Source organism: Heterodontus francisci, chromosome 3, assembly GCF_036365525.1.
Source record: "Heterodontus francisci isolate sHetFra1 chromosome 3, sHetFra1.hap1, whole genome shotgun sequence".
In the NCBI taxonomy this organism is placed as follows: Eukaryota; Metazoa; Chordata; class Chondrichthyes; order Heterodontiformes; family Heterodontidae; genus Heterodontus; species Heterodontus francisci.
This window is the reverse complement of record NC_090373.1, coordinates 53,075,448-53,096,784: the sequence shown is the minus strand read 5'-3', so window position 1 is coordinate 53,096,784 and position 21,337 is coordinate 53,075,448. Positions and strand designations below refer to the sequence as shown.

Sequence of the window (21,337 nt, the reverse complement as noted above, 5' to 3'; positions counted from 1 at the left end):
AAGCTAGTCTCAAGTATCAATGACATCACCTGATCTCTACTTCATTTAAATAATATATTTAAATAATAAATTTAAATAAAATTTTTGTAGTATAACCCAGGTGCAACCTGAAGTATAGGCTACTGACATTTCAAAAACCTATACTCACTCCAGATAAAGCCATTGACCATGCGTTCAGCATTGAAGAGGTGATACTGATTGTTAGATGGCATTTTGCAGAAGTATTGTTACAGGACACTTTAGTAAGATAATGCACTTGCTCAAACTTTGCTGCACTTTGTTTGTTGCTCTTTGGGCACTTTCTCTATCTCCAACTTACTAATAGCTTCTACATTGATCCTAGCGCTGTAGGGCTGGGGGTTGGGGGTTGGGTTGGAGGGAAGTGGTTGATGCAGCCATAAAGCACAAGAAACATTGATGTTTCCATTATGGAATCCCGCCTACCTGTGATTTGAAGAGGAAGAAGTGCAGAATGAGGAGGTGCAACAAGGAGGACGGGTTTATCAGAGGCAGCTGTCATCCATTTACAGTTCCTTACACCATTGTATTTACAGATCCAAGCTGTCATGTCACAACCTGTCCAATAGACAATGCATCAGAAGGCTGCACTTACCTCATGAGGTAACATCGGTGTTATGTCTGATGAAAGGTCATCGACTTGAAACATTAACTCTGTTTCTCTCTTCAGATGCTCCCTGACCTGCTGAGTACTTCCAGTGCTTTCTGTTTTTATTTCAGATTTCCAGCATCCACAGTATTTGGTTTTTATGTCATCATGTTTGCCCTGGACTTGGGACAGAAGTGTACCTTCTGCCTTCACATTAATACTGCGGGCCACCACCTGCCCCAGATCGCTCTCCCACCTCCTCCCTCACTTCCCATTTGCCTCCCTCCCTCAGCTTTACAAGCGTACCAGCTCGACATCCAAAATGAGAAAGGCCTGCACAGGCGAGCTGTGTTGGGTCGTGCGATTGGCTCCCACAACTTGCCAGATTGATTCTGAGGACGAACGTAGGATGGTCTTCAGGCCTCTTCTTATCGGCGAGTTCAATATTATTAAATGCTATCAATTTTAAGCCCCAGTGATAAGACTACTCCAGTGTGCATCTCTGTTAAATTCCAATCTTATGTCATAATAATTTGCGCTTATGTAACACTATTAACAGTGAAAATGTTCAAAGGTATTTCACAGACGCTTAAGGACGTCTAATCAAAGAAGGGGAGACTATGAGGCATTACCAAAAGTTTGAGGGTCTTAAAGGAGGGGTAGAGTTTGAAAGTCGGAGGGGTTTTGGAAGACAGTTCCAAAGCATGGGAACAAGGTGGCTGAAGGCATGACCACCAATTCTTGGTTGAAAGGAAAGTGAAATGCATAAGAAGCCAGAATCAGAGGAAAGGAGAGTGTCAGGTTGGGGAGGGAGGGAGAGAGTGGAGGGGGCAACAGAGATAGGAAGGGGCAAGGCCATAGGCAAACAATTTAAACAAACAAACTGCAGCAGTGCCTATAACTGTTCTTTACTAATGACAAATTTCATTGTCCACTCACCAGACAATTCTGTCTTTAGTCATTGTACAAATAGAAAAAGCATAACTACAGCAAAAATAAAAACAAAACTCCAGAAGAAATAAAAACAGAAAATACTGGTACCATTTAGCAGGTCAGGCAGCATCTGTGGAGAGTGAGACTTAGTCACATTTCAGCATTTCAGGTTGATGACCTTTCATCAGAACTTTTCTTGTATCCAATCCAGGTGTGTGCAATAAGTACAAGTAGAGTGTCCTCAGATATGGGAGCAAAAATCAAAATTTTGGATAGAGTTGGGCTTTATAACCATGGAGGGAGAAAAGAGATGTTTGGTACAAAAGTAGAAAGTGATTCTTGGAGGCAGCTTTAGCAATAGAAGGGGCTTATGAGTTTCATTTGAGATTAAAGGAGTGGTTAGGTAAAGATTATCGATGGATGAAGAACTAAGAATGGGTCATCAAATATGAGAGGTAATAGCAGTTGAACATACAAGGAACATGGAGACATTGCATCTCTGAAGGAGTTCAAGAGACAATTTTACTGTTTATAAAACACAAAATACTGTAATTTGTCAGTGCAGTGTAAACTAAATAATAATGCAATATATAAAATTGGCAGAAAAGACACAGGTTTATTTCCAATTTGAGGTAAGTAAATATAGAAAAAAGAGTATTTAGTTCATTACAATATTCAGTATATGTTTCTTTAGAATTTATTCTACTTTGCACATTTTGTCTTATCCAGCGGCACAAGACTAAAGGACAACATTGATATAGTCAGTCTTGGTTTGATAAGGTCAATGATTTTATTGTTCCACACCCACTACATTTAGAGCTGCACTGTGGCTAAGTCTAGTGAAAACACAAGGTGCTATAGTTCTGTGTTACTTTTAGATTACTGCAGTTCTTTCGCCTAAATTACTGTTTATTGCTCAGAGAAAGCACAAGCAATCAAGCTATTTTAGTGTGTATTACTTTCACCAGATCACAGCAACTGAACACAGATAACCTAATATAAAAATGACAATTGTGTCCTATCACGGTACTAAATATTTTTAATATTAGTGTTATCGGAAATTGGCAGCACATCAGTTGCATTAACCACAGTTGAGGCCAGATTACACAATGCCAGCAGTACATTGGTATTAAGGAAGATAACAGAGATGCCAGTTCTGTCAACATCTTTTGCAGTGTTACCAAAGACTACACCCAATGGATAATGGGCCTATAAAGTGAGCCTTTGTGAATGTAACATGGAAATTAATTAGATATTTTATTTACACAGAAAAGGTGAAGTTAACATTTAACCTGTGGTAACCAGATACATCACATAGTTCTGCAGGTATATTGAGATAGTACATAATGCAAGGAAACAGACTCAAACTGGAGGAGGTCCCAGAAATGATGAGCCTTTTAATTTTCTTTCTGAAGGCCACCCTGGGCATTCTTGTCGATATATACATTGAGGGAATAGGGAAGTTGAAACCATAGGACTCCTGCCTCAGGGTTACTACCAGTCTGCTATGTCTCATTCCCCTTCACACTCATTCATATTTCTGGTGCTTAAGGTTGCATCAAACTCTATTTGAACCTATCTTTTGGAGCCGGCATTCAAACATCTGTATGTCTTCTGTTATTGAAGTCCTGGGAGAGCAGCCCACAAGTACTGTCAGTGACCCTGAGCAAACCAGTACCTCACAGCAACCTGCATCACTCTAACCAGTAGACGGAAGCCTTAGCACGCACACGCACACACAGAATACAGATATTAAGTTTGAGGAGAGAGCACTGCTGAGTCACAATGCACAGGAGGGGTAAGGCAAAAGTGGATACTAGATGAGGGTGCTCAATATTGGGAATAAATATTGGAAATATTTAAATGGAAACAGCAAAATATTGGGAAGACTGAATCCATTATCTTTAGTCCTACCACAAACTCTGTTCCCTAGCTACTGACTCCATCCCTCTCCTTTCCAACTGAACCAGACTGTTTGCAATCTTGGTATCATATTTGACCCTGAAATGAGCTTCTAACCTCATGGCCACTCCATCACTAAGACCACCTATGTTTATCTCTGTAACATCGCACAACTCCATCTCTGCCTCAGCTCTTCTGCTGCTGAGACCCTCATCCTTGCCTTTGTCACCTCCAGACTTGACTATTCTAACGCACTCCTGGCCTGCCTCCCACATTCTATCCTCCCTAAACTTGAAGTCATTCAAAACTTTGCTGCCCATGTCCTAACTCGCACCAGGTCCCATTCACACATCACCCTTGTGCTTGTTGGCCTACATTGGCTCCCGCTTAAGCAATGCCTCGATTTTAAAATTCTCATTCTTGTTTTCAAATCTCTCCATGGCCTCACCCTCCCTATCTCTGTAATCTCCTCAAGCCCCACAACTCTCCAAGATATCTCCGCTCCTCTAATTCAGGCCTCTTGAGATCCCCAATTTTAATCGCTCTACCATTGGTGGTTGTACCTTCTGCTGCCAAGGCCATAATCTCAGGATCCCTTCCTAAACTTATCCATCTCTCTGCCTCTCTTTCCACCTTTAAGATACTCCTTAAAAACTATCTCTTCATCTGCCCTAATATTTCCTACATGGCTCAATATCAAATTTTGTTTTATATTGTTCCTGTGAAGTGCCCTGGAACATTTTAATACATTAAAGGCACTATATAAATACTAGTTTTTGTTGTTGGTGCTAGCCACATAATGCCATCAATGGTTCCTTTTGTTTTGGAAATTGCAGCAGTGCAGATTGGACAGTCATGTCTTGCTGCTGTTGCTAATTTGTGGGAAAGGAGATGGAAGCGCTGGGTCTACTCCATAGGCATCTGTCACTTGTGTGATACATGAGTGAGCATCAAATTGGCGGATGCTGCAGGTGATCTCCATGCCATTCTCCAAGGATATAGGCAAGAAAGTCAAGGGAGGAGGTGGCCTTAAGTGGCCCAGCAATACAATCCCAATGATGGAAGTATCCTTGCAGCAGATGGTGAACCAAAGCCTCAGTCATTTTCAGGCAGCTGCCCCTGGGCCTGCAGATATGGTTGCTGGCATGATGGCGGATGCAGGCAGTTCACCTCTGATGTTCCTCAAATGCTTGCTTTGATCTTCTCTGTCTTATAGCATCAAATTCTGTGATAGGGACGCCTTGAAATAAGTAGAAGACGAAGACAGCAAGGACCAATTTCTAACCCTTCATGTCTTGCACAGAATGGCAAGAAAAAGACTTTCTCTTTATCTTTAAGAACTCACTTTAATGTTCATTTTAAATGGGCGGGGAACTGTCTAGTCCAAAGCAGCAAGTCATAGTTTGTCATTTGCAGTATTCAAAGATAAATCAAAAGGCTGCACTGATAGCAAAGGAGGAAAGAGAAATTTAAGAAACAACTGAATGCAAGTAGCTTTGTCTGTGTGTGATAGTGTAAAATAGGCAATATCGGATCAATCGCCCATTGTATATCTCTCCCAATTTTCATTTCCAATGACTTCATTGGTCTTCCTCTTTTTACACTATCACACAAAGTCAAATTACCTCCAGTCTTGTTTTCTGAAAATATAAAGCACAAGAAAATGGTTCTGCTAAAACTCAATACATTTACTGTATAACTACGAACATTAGTGAAAAATCAAGTGTACACAAAAATCTAATCACCACCCCCCCCCCCCCCTTGAGGTATCATTGATTTTGAAACTAATACCAATTTATCCATCGTGGATGTGGAATAATATCATGCTCCAACTTCAGGAGCTGATTGAATTAAGGTATATCTTTATCAAATTCACAGACAAAATACATTGTAATATGACAAGTGACATCATTCCACCCCCCAGAAGATACCATTTCCGCACAGTCTTCTTCGTCATAGGCATTGTTTGGCTCTCCATTCCGCCACTTGTTGAAGGTCTGTAGTGGTGACCCATCTGTAAAGACAAACTGGCCTTCCTCCTCCAGATCATTAACACCAATGAATACTCTGCTGAGACCTGCTTCGCTGATGTAAGAAGCAATGAGGCTATTGGTTGCCTCATCTTTTGGCATTATGAGAAGTCCTCCTCGGTCACGACAATACTCATGGGCATCCGTGTATCTCTTCTCTTCCTTCACCAGCAGGTAAATCTTATTTTCTACCTCTCGTACTCCAGCAACAGCTGCAGGGGAGGGCAGTGCTGAAAAGTGAGCACTTTGATTTCTGTTATATTTAATAAGATATAAGCAGCTTTAAAAAGACACATATTTTCCCCATGCAAATTATGATTTAAGCTGGCATGCCAACTCCCGTGTCTTTATGGAGGGGGAATGGAGGGGAAATGACTTTGAATATGGTTTCAAAGCTTGTTCTTACACAACAAATGTAAAACTTCATACTACATAGTTTGATTGTTTTGATGGTGACATCGATATACCCTTAAATTTAGTTTATCTGGAGCAATTTTCTAACATGTATACTGTTTATCATTTCATTCACAAATCAAGTAACACTTCAGGACACTTCATGTGTCTTGGGGGATCACGTGTGTAGGAAGTGTCTCCAGCTGCTTGAGCTCAAGCTCAGGATTTCTGAGCTGAAGGGACAGCTGGGGTCACTGCAAAGCACCAGGGAGGATGAGAGTTTCGTGAATCATATGTTCCAGGAGGTGGTCATCCAACAGGCAATGAGAGTTCAAGATAGTAGATGGGTGGCCATCCTGAAAAGTAGGAAGAGGCAGAAGGTGCAGGAGTCTTTGGGGTGTGTGCCACTGTCAAACCAGTACTCAGCATTGGAGACTGCTGGGAGTGATGACACCTTGAAGGGGTGCAGTCCAGACCATGACACCAATAGGCAAGGGACTGCACAGGACGGACCAGCAAAGCATAGAAATGCAGTCGTTATAGGAGATTCTATAGTTAGGAGGACAGACAGGCATTTCTGTACCCATCCTGCAGGCTGTGTTGCCTCCCTGGTGCCAGGGTAAAGGACATCATGGAGAGGGTGCAGAATATTCTGCAGAGGAAGAGAGAGAGACAAAAGTTGTTGTGCACCTTGGTACCAACAACATAGAAATAGCAGGTATTGAGGTCCTACAGTCAGATTTTCAGGAGCTAAAGAGGAAGGTAGTAGTGCCACGCGCTAGCAAGAGTAGAAATAGGAAGAGAGGAAGGATCAATGCGTGGCTTGAGGCATGGTGCAGGAGGGAGGGCTTCAGATTCCTGGGGCATTGAGACTAATTCTGGGGCAGGAGGCACCTATTCAAAAGGGATGGCTTGCACCTCCACAGGACTGGGACCAATGTCCTTGTGGGGAGGTTCACGAGTGTGATTGGGGAAAGTTTAAATTAAATTAGCAGGGGCATGGGCACCAGCATATAGAAGTAGAAAAGAGGAATGAGGTGCATAGAATGAGAGTGCCGGATTGTACGAGAGAAGAAAGTATTACCATATTAGATAAAAGCAGACAAAGAGGGACTATGAGGAATACAAAGACATGTTCACAATGCATGTATATAAATGCTCAAAGTGTGGTGAATAAGGCTGAGCTACAAGCACAAATACGAAATATGAAGAAGGAGCAATAACGGAAATATGGCTTAAAAATGATGAGGACTGGGCACTTAATATTCAAGGATAGAAAGTGTTCAGAAAAAATAGGGAAGGATAAAGGGGGATGGGGTAGCAGTACTGATTAGAGAAAACACTGTAGTGTTGGAAAGAGAGGATGTCCTTGAGGGGGCAAAGACAGAATCCATTTGGTTAGAGTTGAGAAGAAAGAAGGAGATGATGCTACTGGGGGTGTTCAAGAGGCCTCCAAATAATGACAGAAAGAAGTAAAGGGGCAAATCTGCAAGGAAATCACAGAGATGTGCAAGAACAATAGAGTGGTGATAATGGGGGACTTTAATTACCCAAACATCGATTGGGATAATGTTAGAGTAAAGGGAAAGGAGGGGGATGACTTTCTGAAATGTGTTCAGGAGCACTTCCTTGATCAGTATGTTCTTGGTTCATCTAGAAAGGAGGCATTGCTGGATCTGGTGCTGGGGAATGAGGTCAGCCAAGTGGACTAAGTATCTGTGAGGGAACACTTGGGTAAGAATGATCATTGTATCATTTAGATCAGAAATGGAGAAGAACAAGCAACAATCTAAAGTAGAACTTCTAAATTTGAAGAGGGCTAACTTCAATGTGATGGGAGGGGATCTATCCAGGGTAAAATGGAACCAAAGATTGACAAGAAAAATTGTAAGGGAACAATGGATGATATTTAAGAAGAAGATGTTTCAGGTACAGGCTAGGTACATTCCAACAAGGATGAAAGGTAAAGGAACCAAAGCAAGGACACCTTGGATGACAAGAGAGATAGAGAATATGATGAAACATAAAAAGAGGGTGAATGATGCATGTCAGGTGAACTCTTCAAGTGAGAACCAGGCTAAATACAATAAATTGAGAGGGGACGAGAAAAATAAGACTGGCAAAGAAAGAATATGAGAATAGAATGGCAGTCAACATAAAAGGGAACCCAAAAATCTTCTCCCAGCATGTAAATAGTAAGCGGGTAGTGAGAGGTGGAGTGAGGCCTATTAGGGACAAAGAGGGTGATATTTGCTTAGAGGCGCAGGGCAAGGCTAGAATACTTAATTAGTACTTTGCATTGGGCAAGTGGAGAAGTAAAGGTAATGGATGAATTGAAAATTGATAGGCAGGATGTACTGGAAAGGCTAGCTATGCTTAGAGTGGATGGCTTGAATCCCAGGTTGCTAAAGGAAGTGAGAGTGGAAATAGCGGAAGGGCTTGCCATAATTTTCCAATCTTCCCTAGATAGGGGGAGGTGCCAGAAGATTGGAGAGCTGCAAAAGTGACACCTTTATTCAAGAAATGGTGTAAGGACAGTCCTAGTAACTACAGACCAGTAAGTTTAACATCAGTTGTGGGTAAGATATTAGAAACAATGATCAGGAAAAACATCAACAGGCACTTGGAGAGGTTTGAGTTAATTAAGGAGAGCCAGATTGTGCTTCACCAATCTAACTGAATTTTTTGATGAAGTAACAGGGAAGGTTGATTAAGGGAAAGCAATGGATGTTTCAATATGGATTTTAAGAAAGAATTTGACAAAGTGCCACAAAAGGAGTCTGGATATGCACCTCAAGTGCTATAATCTGCAGGGCTACAGACCAAATGCTGGAAGGTGGGATTAGAATGGGTGGATCATTTTTCGGCTGGCACAGACACTATGGGCCAAGTGGCTTCTTTCTGTGCCCTTAAACTTTCTATGATTCTATAAAAGGCTGGTTAACAAAATTGAGGCTCATGGAATAGGAGGGTCAGTGTCAGCTTGGATAAAAAAAATTGGCTTAAGGACAGAAAACAAGTCATGGTAAATGGTTGTCTTTCAGATTGGAGGATGATAGACAGTGGTGTTCTCCAAGGTTCAGTGCTAGGCCCACTACTTTTTTGATATATATAAATGACTTGAATATTGGAATACAGAGTAAAATTTCAAAATTTACCAATGATACCAAACTTAGAGGTGAGGCAGACATTGAGGATGATACCATTTGACTGCAACAGGACATAGATAGGCTAGCAGATGGAACTTAATACAGAAAAGTGTGCAGTGATGCATTTTGGCAGAAAGGATAGGGAGAGACAATATCAACAAAATGGTACAGTTCTAAAGATTATACAGGGACAGAGGGACCTGGGGTACATGTGCATAGATCTTTGAAGGTGGCAGGAGATATGAGAAAGTAGTTAGCAAAGCATATGGGATCTTGGACTTCATAAATAGAGGCATTGAGTATAAAAGCAAGTAAGCTATGCTGAACCTTTACAAAGCTCTGGTTAGGCCACAACTAGAGCATTATGTCCCGTTCTGGTCGCCACATTTTAGGAAGTATGTGAGAGTCCTCGAGAGGGTGCAGAGGAGATTTACCAGAATGGTTCCAGGGATGAGGGATTTTAGCTACAAGGTTAAGTTGGAGAAGCTGGGGTTGTTCTCCTTGGAGCAAAAGAGATTAAGAGGAGATTTGATAAAAGTGTACAAGATTAGAACAGATTTAGATAAGATAGCCAAGCAAAGCTGTTCCCATTAATTGATAGTACAAGGACTAGGGGTCACAGATTTAAGGTTTCGGGCGAGAGATGCAAGGGAGATGTGTGGAAGAACTTTTTTTTCGGAGCAAGTGGTAATGACCTGGAACTCGCAGCCTACGAGTTGGTGGAAGTGGAGAGGGTGAATGATTTCAAAAGGAAATTGGATAGGCACTTGTAGGAAATAAACTTGCATTGCTACAGGGATAGAGCGATGGAATGGAACTGACTGGATTGCTATACAGAGAGCCAACAAGGACTCGAAGGGCCAAATGGCCTCCTTCTGTGCCGTAATGACTCGGTGACTCCAAAAGCAGGATATCTGCTTCCAGCCACTTTGGTGAACATGATAGAACACAACAAAGGAGACAATATGGTAGCGACAACACTTAAGATGAATATGTGCTTCCAATCAAGGAAAATAGCCAGAAATAAATATTTTCTTCCATACACTAGTGTGAGCACAAAAAAATGCAAATATAATCAGGAAAATTGTTTTTATCTAAGCCAATGTTTACTTATATCGTTGACAGGAGGAAAATATAGCTAAGAATAATTGCACAGGGCTAACCTTGGGACGGAGAGGCAAGGGAGAAACCTGGAAAGAAGCCTAGAAATTTTCTCGGGCCTGCTGCTGCACATAAACTGGTGGGCAAGAGGACCACATGATATTGGTGCTCTTACATCATCAGGAGACAACTGGCATGAAGTGGGCACTGGTCGCACCCCAAAAGACTGGTCATGGGGACAAGCAGAATTGGCCAGCTGGGATGACAACCAAGGAGCGAATACAAACTGTAAGTGACCTGCAGTTTTCATGTGACATATTCAGGCAGGTGTTAAAAATTTACCTTCATGTTTCGTCCACAACCTCCAGCCCTCCCTTTAAGGACAGCTGGTTAGGCCACTGCCAAAACAAAAACCTGTCAGAATTTGCACAACTGGCTCAGGATCCTTCTTTGTATTTTTTAAATTGGGCCAGTGCTGTTTACAGGTGGCCATCTGAGATGTCTCAAAGTAGCACAATCCAATTACGCTGTGGTAATCCTGCTGTCACATGTCAAGTGCAAGACCCAATCCACAGTATTGAACATTTCAACGCATAGTAGGGTTTTGAAGAAAAAAAGGAGGTTGGAGGAGAGGCAGCAATTTGCAAAGACTTAGTTGGCAAAATTGAGTTACAATGTCTCATGTTAGTTTTTAATATATGTGGTACATGCAAGATGCCTATGTATTTTGAGTGCTAAAACTGGAAATTCACTATCCTTGGAATTCCACCCTAGATTGAGAAGTATTTCAATCCCCAGTAACGCACAATTACCTCTAGCATGTTAAAGAGTATGAGAAAGTCAATCATCCTATTTAACTGATATTTGTTTCCAATTAAAGCACAAAGCAGAGGTTTTGACCACAAGCTTTCAAACATCCTGCAATATGGCAGGTATGTCATAGGACTGGAGGGTTGCCAACATTATTTGTCCATTTAAAAGGGAAGAAATGCATCAACCAGGCCACCATGGAGCATTTATCCAAACAGTGATAGTGGCTAAGCTTTTGCAGGCCCTTAAACAAGGTCAAATTAATACTCACCTAGAAAAATGTGAGTTAATTGAGTACAGCCAATGTGAATTTGTAAAATTCATGTCAGGCAAATTTAACAGAATTCGTTGACGAAAGAATGGAGTGCACTGATAAGGGAAATGCCATGGATATTGCGTCTATATATTTTGAAAAAGCATTTGACCAGTTTCACATAGGAGGTTTGTTGATAAAATTGAGGGATATGATATTAAAGAGAGTAGGTAGAAAGTTGGTTAAAAGACAGTCAACAGAGCTTAATGGTTGCTTTTTTGAAGTGGAGAGGTATAAACAGTGGTGTCCCCCAGGCATCAGTATTAGGACCATTGCTCATCTCGATTTTTTATATATATGCTAATTGGATTTGGTTATTAGGGCATAACATAAAAAAAACACAGGAAGTGTGATTGAACGCTATAAGTGATTTCAGGAGGACATAAACAGATTAGATTAGATCAATAGATGTCAGGTGAAATTTAATGGAGTGAATGTGAGGTGATACATTTAGAGAGCAAGAATTATGGAGAGAATTTACACATTTAGTTGTAAGACTTTAATAGGAATAGAGGAGCAGAGAGACTTTGCTATTTCCTACATTATAATATGGCAACACTTCAAAAGTGGTTAATTGACTGTAAAGCGCTTTAGCTCTTCCTGAGGTTGTGAAAGCTGCTACATAAATACAAGTTCAAGTTTGTTATATACACAAATCTTTAAAAGTGGGAAAACAAATTGATAAAGATGAAAAGATATAGGATTGTTGGCCTTTTTTATTAATTGGGGTATAGAATACAAAAGCAATGAGGTAAAACTAAATCCATTCAAATCATTGATTAGACCATAGTTAGGGCATCTAATTAAGAAATACATCATAGGTAGGGAGAAACAACAGAAGAAATTCTCTAAGATGATACTAGGAATGAGAGGCTTCATAGTTACGGCAAGAAAGTAGAGAAATGGGGCTCTTTTCATTAGACCAAAGAAGGTTTAGGGAAGATCTGATGTAGGTATTTAAAATTATGAAGAGTTTTGTTAAAATAATTCTGGAAAGACTGTTTCCACTGGTTAATGTGTTTATAATTAGAATGCATAAATTTATCATCAACAAAAGAAGAAAGGGAGAGGTTTGAAGATTTTTTTAATTCTACACAGAGAATAGTTAGGACATGGAAACCTTACCAGAAATAATGGCCACTGAATTCATCATGACTTTTAAAATGGCAGTGGATAAATATTTGACAAATTTTAAAAAGGTTAAAGTGAATGAAACTAAGTGGACAGCTCTTTCAGAGAGCCGGGACAAATGCAATGGGCCAAATAGCCCCCTTTTGTGCTGTGAAACTTAATAATTTTAGGATCATCTGAATATCTCTACATTCGCATTAAATTTTATGGTCAAGAGTTTCTGCTAGTTTGTGCTAAAATTGACCAAACCAGCGCAAAAGATGACTGAATTATAAAAGCAAGTTACATCAAGCATAAATCAAGTTTCCATGATCTTTAACGTTGGTTTAAAAAAAATTATGCTGGCAGTTGGTTCTGCCCACAAAACTGGCCACACCTCGACATCAAAATAAAGGAGCACACCAATTGTGCCTTTTCAAGACGGCTCTTCAAATTAAACTCTACTTTTTAGAGCATAAGAACATAAGAAAAAAGAGCAGGACTAGACCATTCGGCCCCTTGAGACTGCTCCCCCATTTAATAAGATTATGGCTGATCTGACTGTTGTCTTAACTCTACTTTCCTGCCTGCTCCCCATAACCCTGTACTCCCTTGTAGATCAAAAATCTGTCTAACTTAGCTCTGAATATATTCAATGATCCAGGCTCCACTGCTCTCTGGGGAAGAGTGTTCCAAAGATTAATGACCCTCTGAGAGAAGAAATTCTTCCCCCAGGAGGGGAAACATCCTCTCAGCATCTACCCTGTCAAGCCCCCTCAGAATCTTATATGTTTCAATAAGATCACCTCTCATTCTTCTAAACTCCAATGAGTATAGGCACAACCTACTCAACCTTTCCTCATTTGACAACCCCTTCATCCCAGGAATCAGCCTAGTGAACCCTCTCCGAACTGATTCCTCTGAAAGTATGTCCCTCCTTAAGAAAGGAGATCAAAACTGTACTCTGTACTCTAGGTGCGGTCTCACCCAAGCCCTGTACAGTTGCAGTAAGACTTTCCTACTTTTATATTCCATCCCCCTTGCATTAAAGGCCAATATTCCATTTGCCTTCCTAATTACTTGCTGTACCTGCATGCTAACATTTTGTGATTCATGTACAAGGACACCCAGATCCCTCTGTACCGCAGCATTCTGCAGTCTCTCTCCATGTAAATCATATTCTGCTTTTCTATTCTTACTGCCAAAGTGGACAACCTCACATTATATGCCAGCTGCCAAATATTTGCCTACTCACTTAATCTATCTATACCTCTTTGTGGACACTTTGTGTCCTCCTCACAACTTGCTTTCCGACCTATCTTTGTATTTTCCACAGATTTGGTTACAGTACACTCAGTTCCTTCAAGTCACTAATATAGATAGTTAATAGTTGAGACCCCAGCACTGATCCCTGTGGCATTCCACTAGTTACAGTTTGCCAACCTGAAAATAACTCATGTATCCCGATTCTCTGTTTTCTCTTCGTTAGCCAATCCTCTATCCATGATAATATGTTACCCCCTACATCATGAGCTCTTATCTTGTGCAGTAACCTTTTATGTGGCACCTTATCAAATTTTGAAAATTCAAATACACTACATCTATTGGTTGCTCTTTAACCAGCCTGCTTGTTACATCCTCAAAGAACTCTAATAAATTTTTCAAACACCATTTTCCTTTCATAAAACCATGTTGACGCTGCCTGATTGCATTATGATTTTCTAAGTGTCCTGCTGCTACCTCTTTAATAAGAGAGTCTAGCATTTTCCCAATGACAGATTTTAGACCAACTGGCCTATAGTTTCCTGCTTTCTATCGCTTCCCTGCCCCCTTTCTTGAATAGGGTGTTATATTTGCAGTTTTCCAATCTGCTGGGACCGTTCCAGAATCTAGGGAATTTTGAAAGATTACAACCAATGCATCCACTATCTCTGCAGCCACTTCTTTTAAGATCCTAGGATGCAGACCATCAGGTCCAGGGGAATTCTCAGCCTTTAGTCCCATTAGTTTCCCTAGTACTTTTTCTGTATTGATAGTGATCACTTTAAGTTCCTCCCTCCTTTCTGCCTCTTGATTTTCTGCTTTTCTTGGGATGCTTTTTGTGTCTTCTACTGTGAAGACAGGTACAAGATACTTGTTCAAAGATGCTGCCATTTCCTTGTTCCCTTTATTAATTCCCCAGTCTCATCCTCTAAGGGACCAACACTTACTTTAGATACTCTCTTCCCTTTTATATATTTGTAGAAGTTTTTACTGTCTGTTTTTATCTTTCTTGCTAGTTTACTCTCATACTCTAATTTCTCCCTCTTTATTATGTTTTTAGTTATCCTCTGCTGGTTTCTAAAAGTTTCCCAATCTTCTGGCCTACCACTAATCGCTGCAGCATTGTACAACTTTTCTTTCCATTAATATCATCTGACAGTAAGAGGTGAAATGTTATTGGCATTTTACTGCTACAGCAAAGAGGTATTACTTAGTATAAATGATCAAGCTTACCATTTTTAATGAAATTGAGTTCATTTGTTAACTGTGTCACAAGGATGTCCATTTCTCCAATTACCTTTCTTAGTTGGCCACATTCACAGGGCAAACCTGAGGAGATTGTACAGGACATTAATCAGGCACAGAATTAAAGAAACAGACTTGACATAAAGCAGGGTTATACCCAATAGAAATTCTGATAACTCTACCTGGATCTCCATTTTCCCCTTTTGGCCCTAGATCTCCAGTGTCTCCTTTGTTTCCTGATAAGTTAAAAAAGAAGAATTTGAATTTCTCGAGTTTCTATTCAGAACTAAAGCCTTTCATCTCTCAATATCATCTTAACTTCTGTTGAACCCTCTGCTTAGCTTTGACATAGTTCTTAAAGTTAAGTGCCCATAATATTTTATCTGTGGCTTAATCATAGTTTGAATATAACTTTTGATATAACTGTTAAAATATTTATAGTATTTTTAAAATTTCATGTCTGCACACGCTTTCAGTCTACAAACCTTTACCTCCTCTTGTCAACTTTTCCCATCATCAATTATTTTGTCTAGATTTATAATGGAAAGAGCTGACGTAAACTGGCCACAAGGTAATTACACTTTTTCACCCATATTGGCAATCTACCCCGAGTTTTGAATCTTCTTGTTCCTCAGCCTGTGCAATAGAATAACCCCAATGCTCCAACCAACTCTACTCCTCTGCTTTCCAAATTTCTCTTAATTTTGCTCTTTAACTATTAATAATCATTAAAAATCAAAGTAGCATATAAAAATAAAAATGCATGACTTTAAGCTGGGGACTGAATCACATGTGTGCAGCCTGGTCTAATTATCTCATTTCCTCTGACTCTGCTTCATCTGAAGATAACATGTGGTCTCGACTCCACGTCACAAGAGATCAAATTATATCAATAATTGTGGCACGGAGGCTTTAATATTACTCCTGTTAGGGAACCTGCCCACCAGAACACCAACCAGAAATTCCAATGCACATTGTCCATGATTTTCTGACCAAATGGCCTGATAATCATGGCTAGTGCACACCAGAATTACCTCATATGTCTTTACTTGAACCAAGCTAAAATATACGGCATGCTGACAATAGGTACAATGGCTAATTATCTGTCATTTTCCTTCAGGCAGGGAGTATTACCCACCAGGGGCACATATCGAACATTCTATTTCAAACTATCCCATGCTTTTCTGACCAAAAACTTGGGAAATTTTGGGCGTGTGTTGCCAATGGGCATGCCTCGTTGCCAGAAGGACAGACTCTTAACATCACCCTTATCTCTTTATTTGGCATGCAGGCCAGAAGTCAAACACCTCTCTCATAATGGCTCAATTAGCAAATGAACTGTCCGGTGTGGAACCAATCAAACAGACCAGGAAGGGCCATGATCTATCTCTAGTTTAACCTTGGGTGGGATAGTGGGAACAGCACTACTATCAGCTCAGCTTTATTTGCAGGATGGTGGGAAAATCAGCAAGGATATGCTATTTAGTAACCCTTACTGGGAGTGTGTTTGCCTTTATAGATGTTGGGTAATGGGGGAATGGGTTTGACTGTGACGCCACAGAATGTCTCCTAACATTCAATGACTCAGGTTGAATTTTCTTGATGACAATGAAGTTGGTGCCAAAAGCAGGAGACGTCACCACTTCGGCAGGCAGAGGGACCCTAAGGCAGCATATTGCTGCCGCCAGCCAATTAAAAGGCTGCCGTCCAATTAAGGATGGCGACACATACCCAAGAGCTGCTGGTCCAATGAGAGAGCCAGCAGCTCAGCAGCACCACAGCTAGTGGTGGCCCGCGCTGAGACTGCAGCTCCAGGGAGAGAGCGCATTAATGGTAGGGCACCCTCGAAGACAGGTGAGTTGGTATGGGGGAAGCCAGAGTGGTGGTGCAGGGTGGGCGGGTGGTCGTGGTGCACCTGTGGCATCATTGCCGTGGGGGCAGCCATTGCTGCCAGGGCACCCCACCAGAACTAGAGCTGAACTAATGTCATCAAACTATTCGACTACAGACAGCATCACATATGAACTCAATCTTTACCTTGCCTAACTTCCACAGATGTTCACTTTTTAGCAAGAATCACGGTACAATCTGGTATTCCTTCACTTTAGCATTGGGGGCACTGAGGTCAATCATAGCACGGTGCTGCTGGCTGAACTGAAGTCAACTCATCCTGCACTGACCAGGGGGGGGAAACCTGCAGCTTTGCTGATCTGAACATTCGAATGCCACTCAATGCTTTTACTGTGAGTCATTCAGGGAGCCATGTTTTCTGCCCTCAAATCATAACCAAGTACTTTTATCACACTTAGTCCCAAATCATCGACTCAGTCAATTTGTTTTTACATCTTATGTAGTTAAATCTTCAGCAAATCTGTCCAGGGTAGGAGGGAGAGAGAAGCTAACTAATTTGGATAGATAATAGCTAAGTGGGTAAAAATACTGGAGGTTAAACTGGATAGCCGCTGAAAGCAGGTGCATTGAAACCAATCCAGCGGCTTGTCCTGCTCTGCATGACCTCTGTTCATTCTCCAGGCCATGCAGTATTCCAAGAGAAAAGCCTACTCACACACCCATGTCTGGGAACAACTAGTTTGTGCAGAATCCTTGAAATCAGAAATCAGCAAAACCCCCTTTAGCATCTGCCACACCACTCCCGAAAGACTTTTGCAACTTGAAGCAACTATAGGAAGCATCAAACATGTGTAGAATCGTAGCAACAGCTGGAAGAATTCAACCAGCAATCAACCTGTAAGTAGTTGATGATCCCTTTAAATAGCGCCGATGGGATGGGGGCTCCTTCCTGTCGCTGAACACGTTCAGTTGTGCAAGCATAAGAGAGGGCATTAGCTGGAGCTCCAAAATGGCATCACTGATGTCAAATCAGCATGACCTGCCTGCTCTGCGACCTTCTGGCCAACCTTCGCTGCATATACAATAACACCCTCACCAATATAAAGTCTGCCCCACAAGTGTTCGCACATGCCACAACGCTATTTTGGAGGTCTAAGGGAACCCTCAATGCCCCAAAAATAGATGCCAATGACCCAATTTCTTGCCCAGTCACTTTGGTAGGAGTAAAACAATGATTAATGATCGAAAATATAAAATGAGAAAGTTATATCATAGAAAATTGTGTTGGGCTAGTGTAAGATATGTGGATTCTGTCATTTTTATTGGCCTTTTTATATCTTTTGTATAATGAATTTTATGTACTTTTATATATATATATATATATATATATATGTTTTGTAGAAGCTTTTGGTAAATGAAGAGTTAATTTTAGCTGTGTACCTGACTGAAAAAAATTTTGCCTGTACAGTTGAGAGTCAACCAGAATTACATTGTGATACAGACTAATAACAAACAGATAAAGGGAAAGAAAAGAACAGATATCGAAAACTATGAAACAAGTTCTGATCAAAGTGTAACAGAAAAGTAGGGCGAGTCTCACCAGAAATGTATCATCTAATGGACTTCAAGGTTATTGTGGATTGTTTGTACACATTGTTTTGCACATGTGATCATGATTAATGTACAAACGGAAGTACTAACAAACAAAATGACTGGACTAATTGAAACAATGTATGAACCAACCAATCAGTGCACAGGAGGAGCCACCGACTATGAAGAATAAAAGAACAGACCTGGAGAGGCTCAGTGCACAGATATGAAGATGACATAGGGAGAGACAAAGGAGGAGTCACGAGCCGTCTGTGCCACTAGAACCAGTGGAGAATAAACGCCATCTGGACTAGGATATCGACTGCCCTTGGATTTGTTAAGTATTGCTTTTAGCCTTAATAAATCATCCTAATATTAGGTGTATCCTTGTCCAAATTCTTATTGTCTGGTGCAAGAACAAATTACAAATAAAGTTTTAAATCTTACACTGGACATTGCATAAAATCTACGCATCTACTCAGTTAGAGTGTGTGCCAATGATTTTTTACAAACAGCAAAAAGAATGATAAATACCTTTTAAGCCAGCTGGGCCTACTTTCCCAGGACGACCCATTGCACCTTTTAGGCCTTTTTCACCTCTTGGCCCTGCAAACAAAAAGTTGTAGATGGTTCAACAAAATCTTTCCGATGATTTTATTTCACGTGACTTCATGGGTTTAATCCCTTCACTCCCCAAGAATTTCAGAAATGTCTGTTATTAACAAGAACATGATTTAGTGGTTTTCAAGGAAATAAGCAGTGGAGAAATGTCATCCCCAAAACACCTGCAAAAATCCAAGCAATAAAAATTAATTTTGATTTAGTCTCCATAAATCTACAGGCCTAGTTACCGTTACCCGCACAATTTTGTCATTCTTGCACGCAAAGAAGTTAAGCCAGACACTGAATCAATGAAGATAAATGACAAAAACATATAAGGAGATTTCCAGAAATTTTGCGATGCAGATGATATAGATTGATTAGTGAAAAATTAGCAGCAGTTGATATTTTGGCAATAAGCCCAATAAAGCTTTCCTTCTAGGTAGTGTGAGCTTGTTTCAGTGAAGACTGTGATCAATGCCAGAAAAGCTGTATTTTAATTTCCCATCCCTGGGTACCCTAGAGGTACTGGTGCCATGTCCTTGAAATGCTGCAACCCTTGTGGTGAGTGTAGTATAACGTGGTTTACTGGACATTGGGTTGTTGCTGGATAAGATATACTAATCATGCTGTATACTTAATTACAGGAAATGATGTAACACCATGTGCACGGAACCCTTATGTACAGGCTTGGAAGAAGTAAGCCGAAGTAGTAAGAGGTGTTTATTAAAGCTCCCATCTGACACTTCAAAAATTTTCTACTAGTTTAACAGTAAGCAGAATATTATTTGGTGGCAGCGGTAGTGACAACGGCAGAGCAGAATGAGGAAAAGTCCCTACCTTTAATGGAAAGCTTCAAAAAAAGTTGTGAGCCTGAATCAAGTCGAGGCACGGCCGAAGTGGATTGAAGATATGCCAGGTATCACACCGCGATGGGTTTAGCCATGAAGCCAAGCAGTGAGCTGGTCAGTACACTGTTATATGCGATGGGTGACTATGCGGATGATATTCTCATAATACAGAGTATCAGCGAGGAGAAAGCCACGTATGATTATGTTATCAAAGCACTCAATGCATATTTTAATTTGAGAAAAAATATCATGGAGCTTGCCAAATCTGACACACGTCCCCAGTGGCAAGGGAAAAGTGTTGATACATTTATAAACGACTTATAAAAACTTGCAGAAGACTGAGTACGGCGGCTTCAAGGATGAACTGATCAGTGATAGAATTGTTGCTGGAGTGCTTGATGATGCCTTGTCTGATCACTTGCAGTCAAGAGATGATCTAACCCTAGCAAAGATAATCCTAGTGAGCAGACAAGCGGAGGTCAGGAAACAGATGCAATCTGTGGTCTGAGGTGACAGGGAGAGTCCAGTCAGTGGGCAGCTGACTCAGTTGACTTTGTTAGGCATAAGAAAGGGAAAAATGGTGGCAAAAAGTAAGGGAAACCGGAGGAGCATCTAGCAGCAGCCCAGGTTAACTGCAGTAGGTGTGGCTAAGAAAGACACGGTCGGGAAAACTGTTCCGACAAAAAGTCCAAATGTCATTCATGCGGGAAGAGGGGCCACTTCCTAGCGGTGTGCCCTCGCAAAAAGCCAGTACTGAACATACAGATAGGGAAACCTTCAGAAAGTGGAAAAATCCACTAAGTAGAAAATATTCACAATGTTGAAATACCTTTTCTGGGAGAGATCCAGGAACCAAGTGGAAGTTGCTGGAGTGCAGAAATTCTTGTAGAGGAAGTAAGACTCACAGTGGCGCAGTGGTTAGCACTGCAGCCTCACAGCTCCAGCGACCCGGGTTCAGTTCTGGGTACTGCCTGTGCGGAGTTTGCAAATTCTCCCTGTGTCTGCATGGGTTTCTGCCGGGTGCTCCGGTTTCCTCCCACAGCCAAAAACTTGCAGGTTGATAGGTAAATTGGTCATTGTAAATTGCCCCTAGTGTAGGTAGGTGGTAGGAAAATGATGGGGATATGGTAGAGAAGATGGGGTTAATGTCGGATTAGTATAAATGGGTGGTTGTTGGTCGGCACAGACTTGGTGGGCCGAAGGGCCTGTTTCAGTGCTGTATCTCTAAATAAATTGGATACTGGAGCAGCAGTTTCGGTTCTTTCCAATGCCGAACCATGGTTAGAGAAGAACATCCTTCAACCATCAAGCAAGAAATTATATGGGCAGGAGGAATAGAACTTAAAATCATAGGGGAACTGAAGACAACCCTCAAATATCAGGAAAAAGAAATATTGGGCTGGGATTTGTGTGGGAGGCAGGGCTCCCAGAGCCGAAAAGGCTGGAGGAACCCCGTCTCTGCATTTTCGCAGCCCCTCTGGAGCGATCCCCCAGTGTTTTTCAATTAAAGACAAGGATCCCGCCTCCATGAGCTGCCAGCCAATCAGAGGGCTGGCAGCTTAGCAGTATCGGCAGCGCCACCATGTACA

At 41.2% G+C, this 21,337-nt stretch overlaps 1 protein-coding gene across 3 annotated transcripts in view; it reads right to left on the bottom strand.

Moving 5' to 3' along the window:
* Positions 1-2,136: 2,136 nt before the first annotated feature.
* The window catches only part of colec11 (collectin sub-family member 11), a 53,269-nt gene continuing 34,068 nt past the window's right edge, over positions 2,137-21,337 (bottom strand). For 2 of the 3 annotated variants that reach the window (XM_068022236.1, XM_068022251.1), the window contains 4 exons: positions 18,832-18,903; positions 15,039-15,092; positions 14,845-14,940; positions 2,137-5,702 (listed from right to left, as the gene is read on the bottom strand). In XM_068022236.1, coding sequence (XP_067878337.1) covers positions 5,293-5,702; positions 14,845-14,940; positions 15,039-15,092; positions 18,832-18,903 — 632 coding nt within the window. In that variant the 3' untranslated portion in view covers positions 2,137-5,292. The remainder of the gene's footprint in view (positions 5,703-14,844; positions 14,941-15,038; positions 15,093-18,831; positions 18,904-21,337) is intronic. The other variant, XM_068022245.1, reaches the window with a different exon arrangement.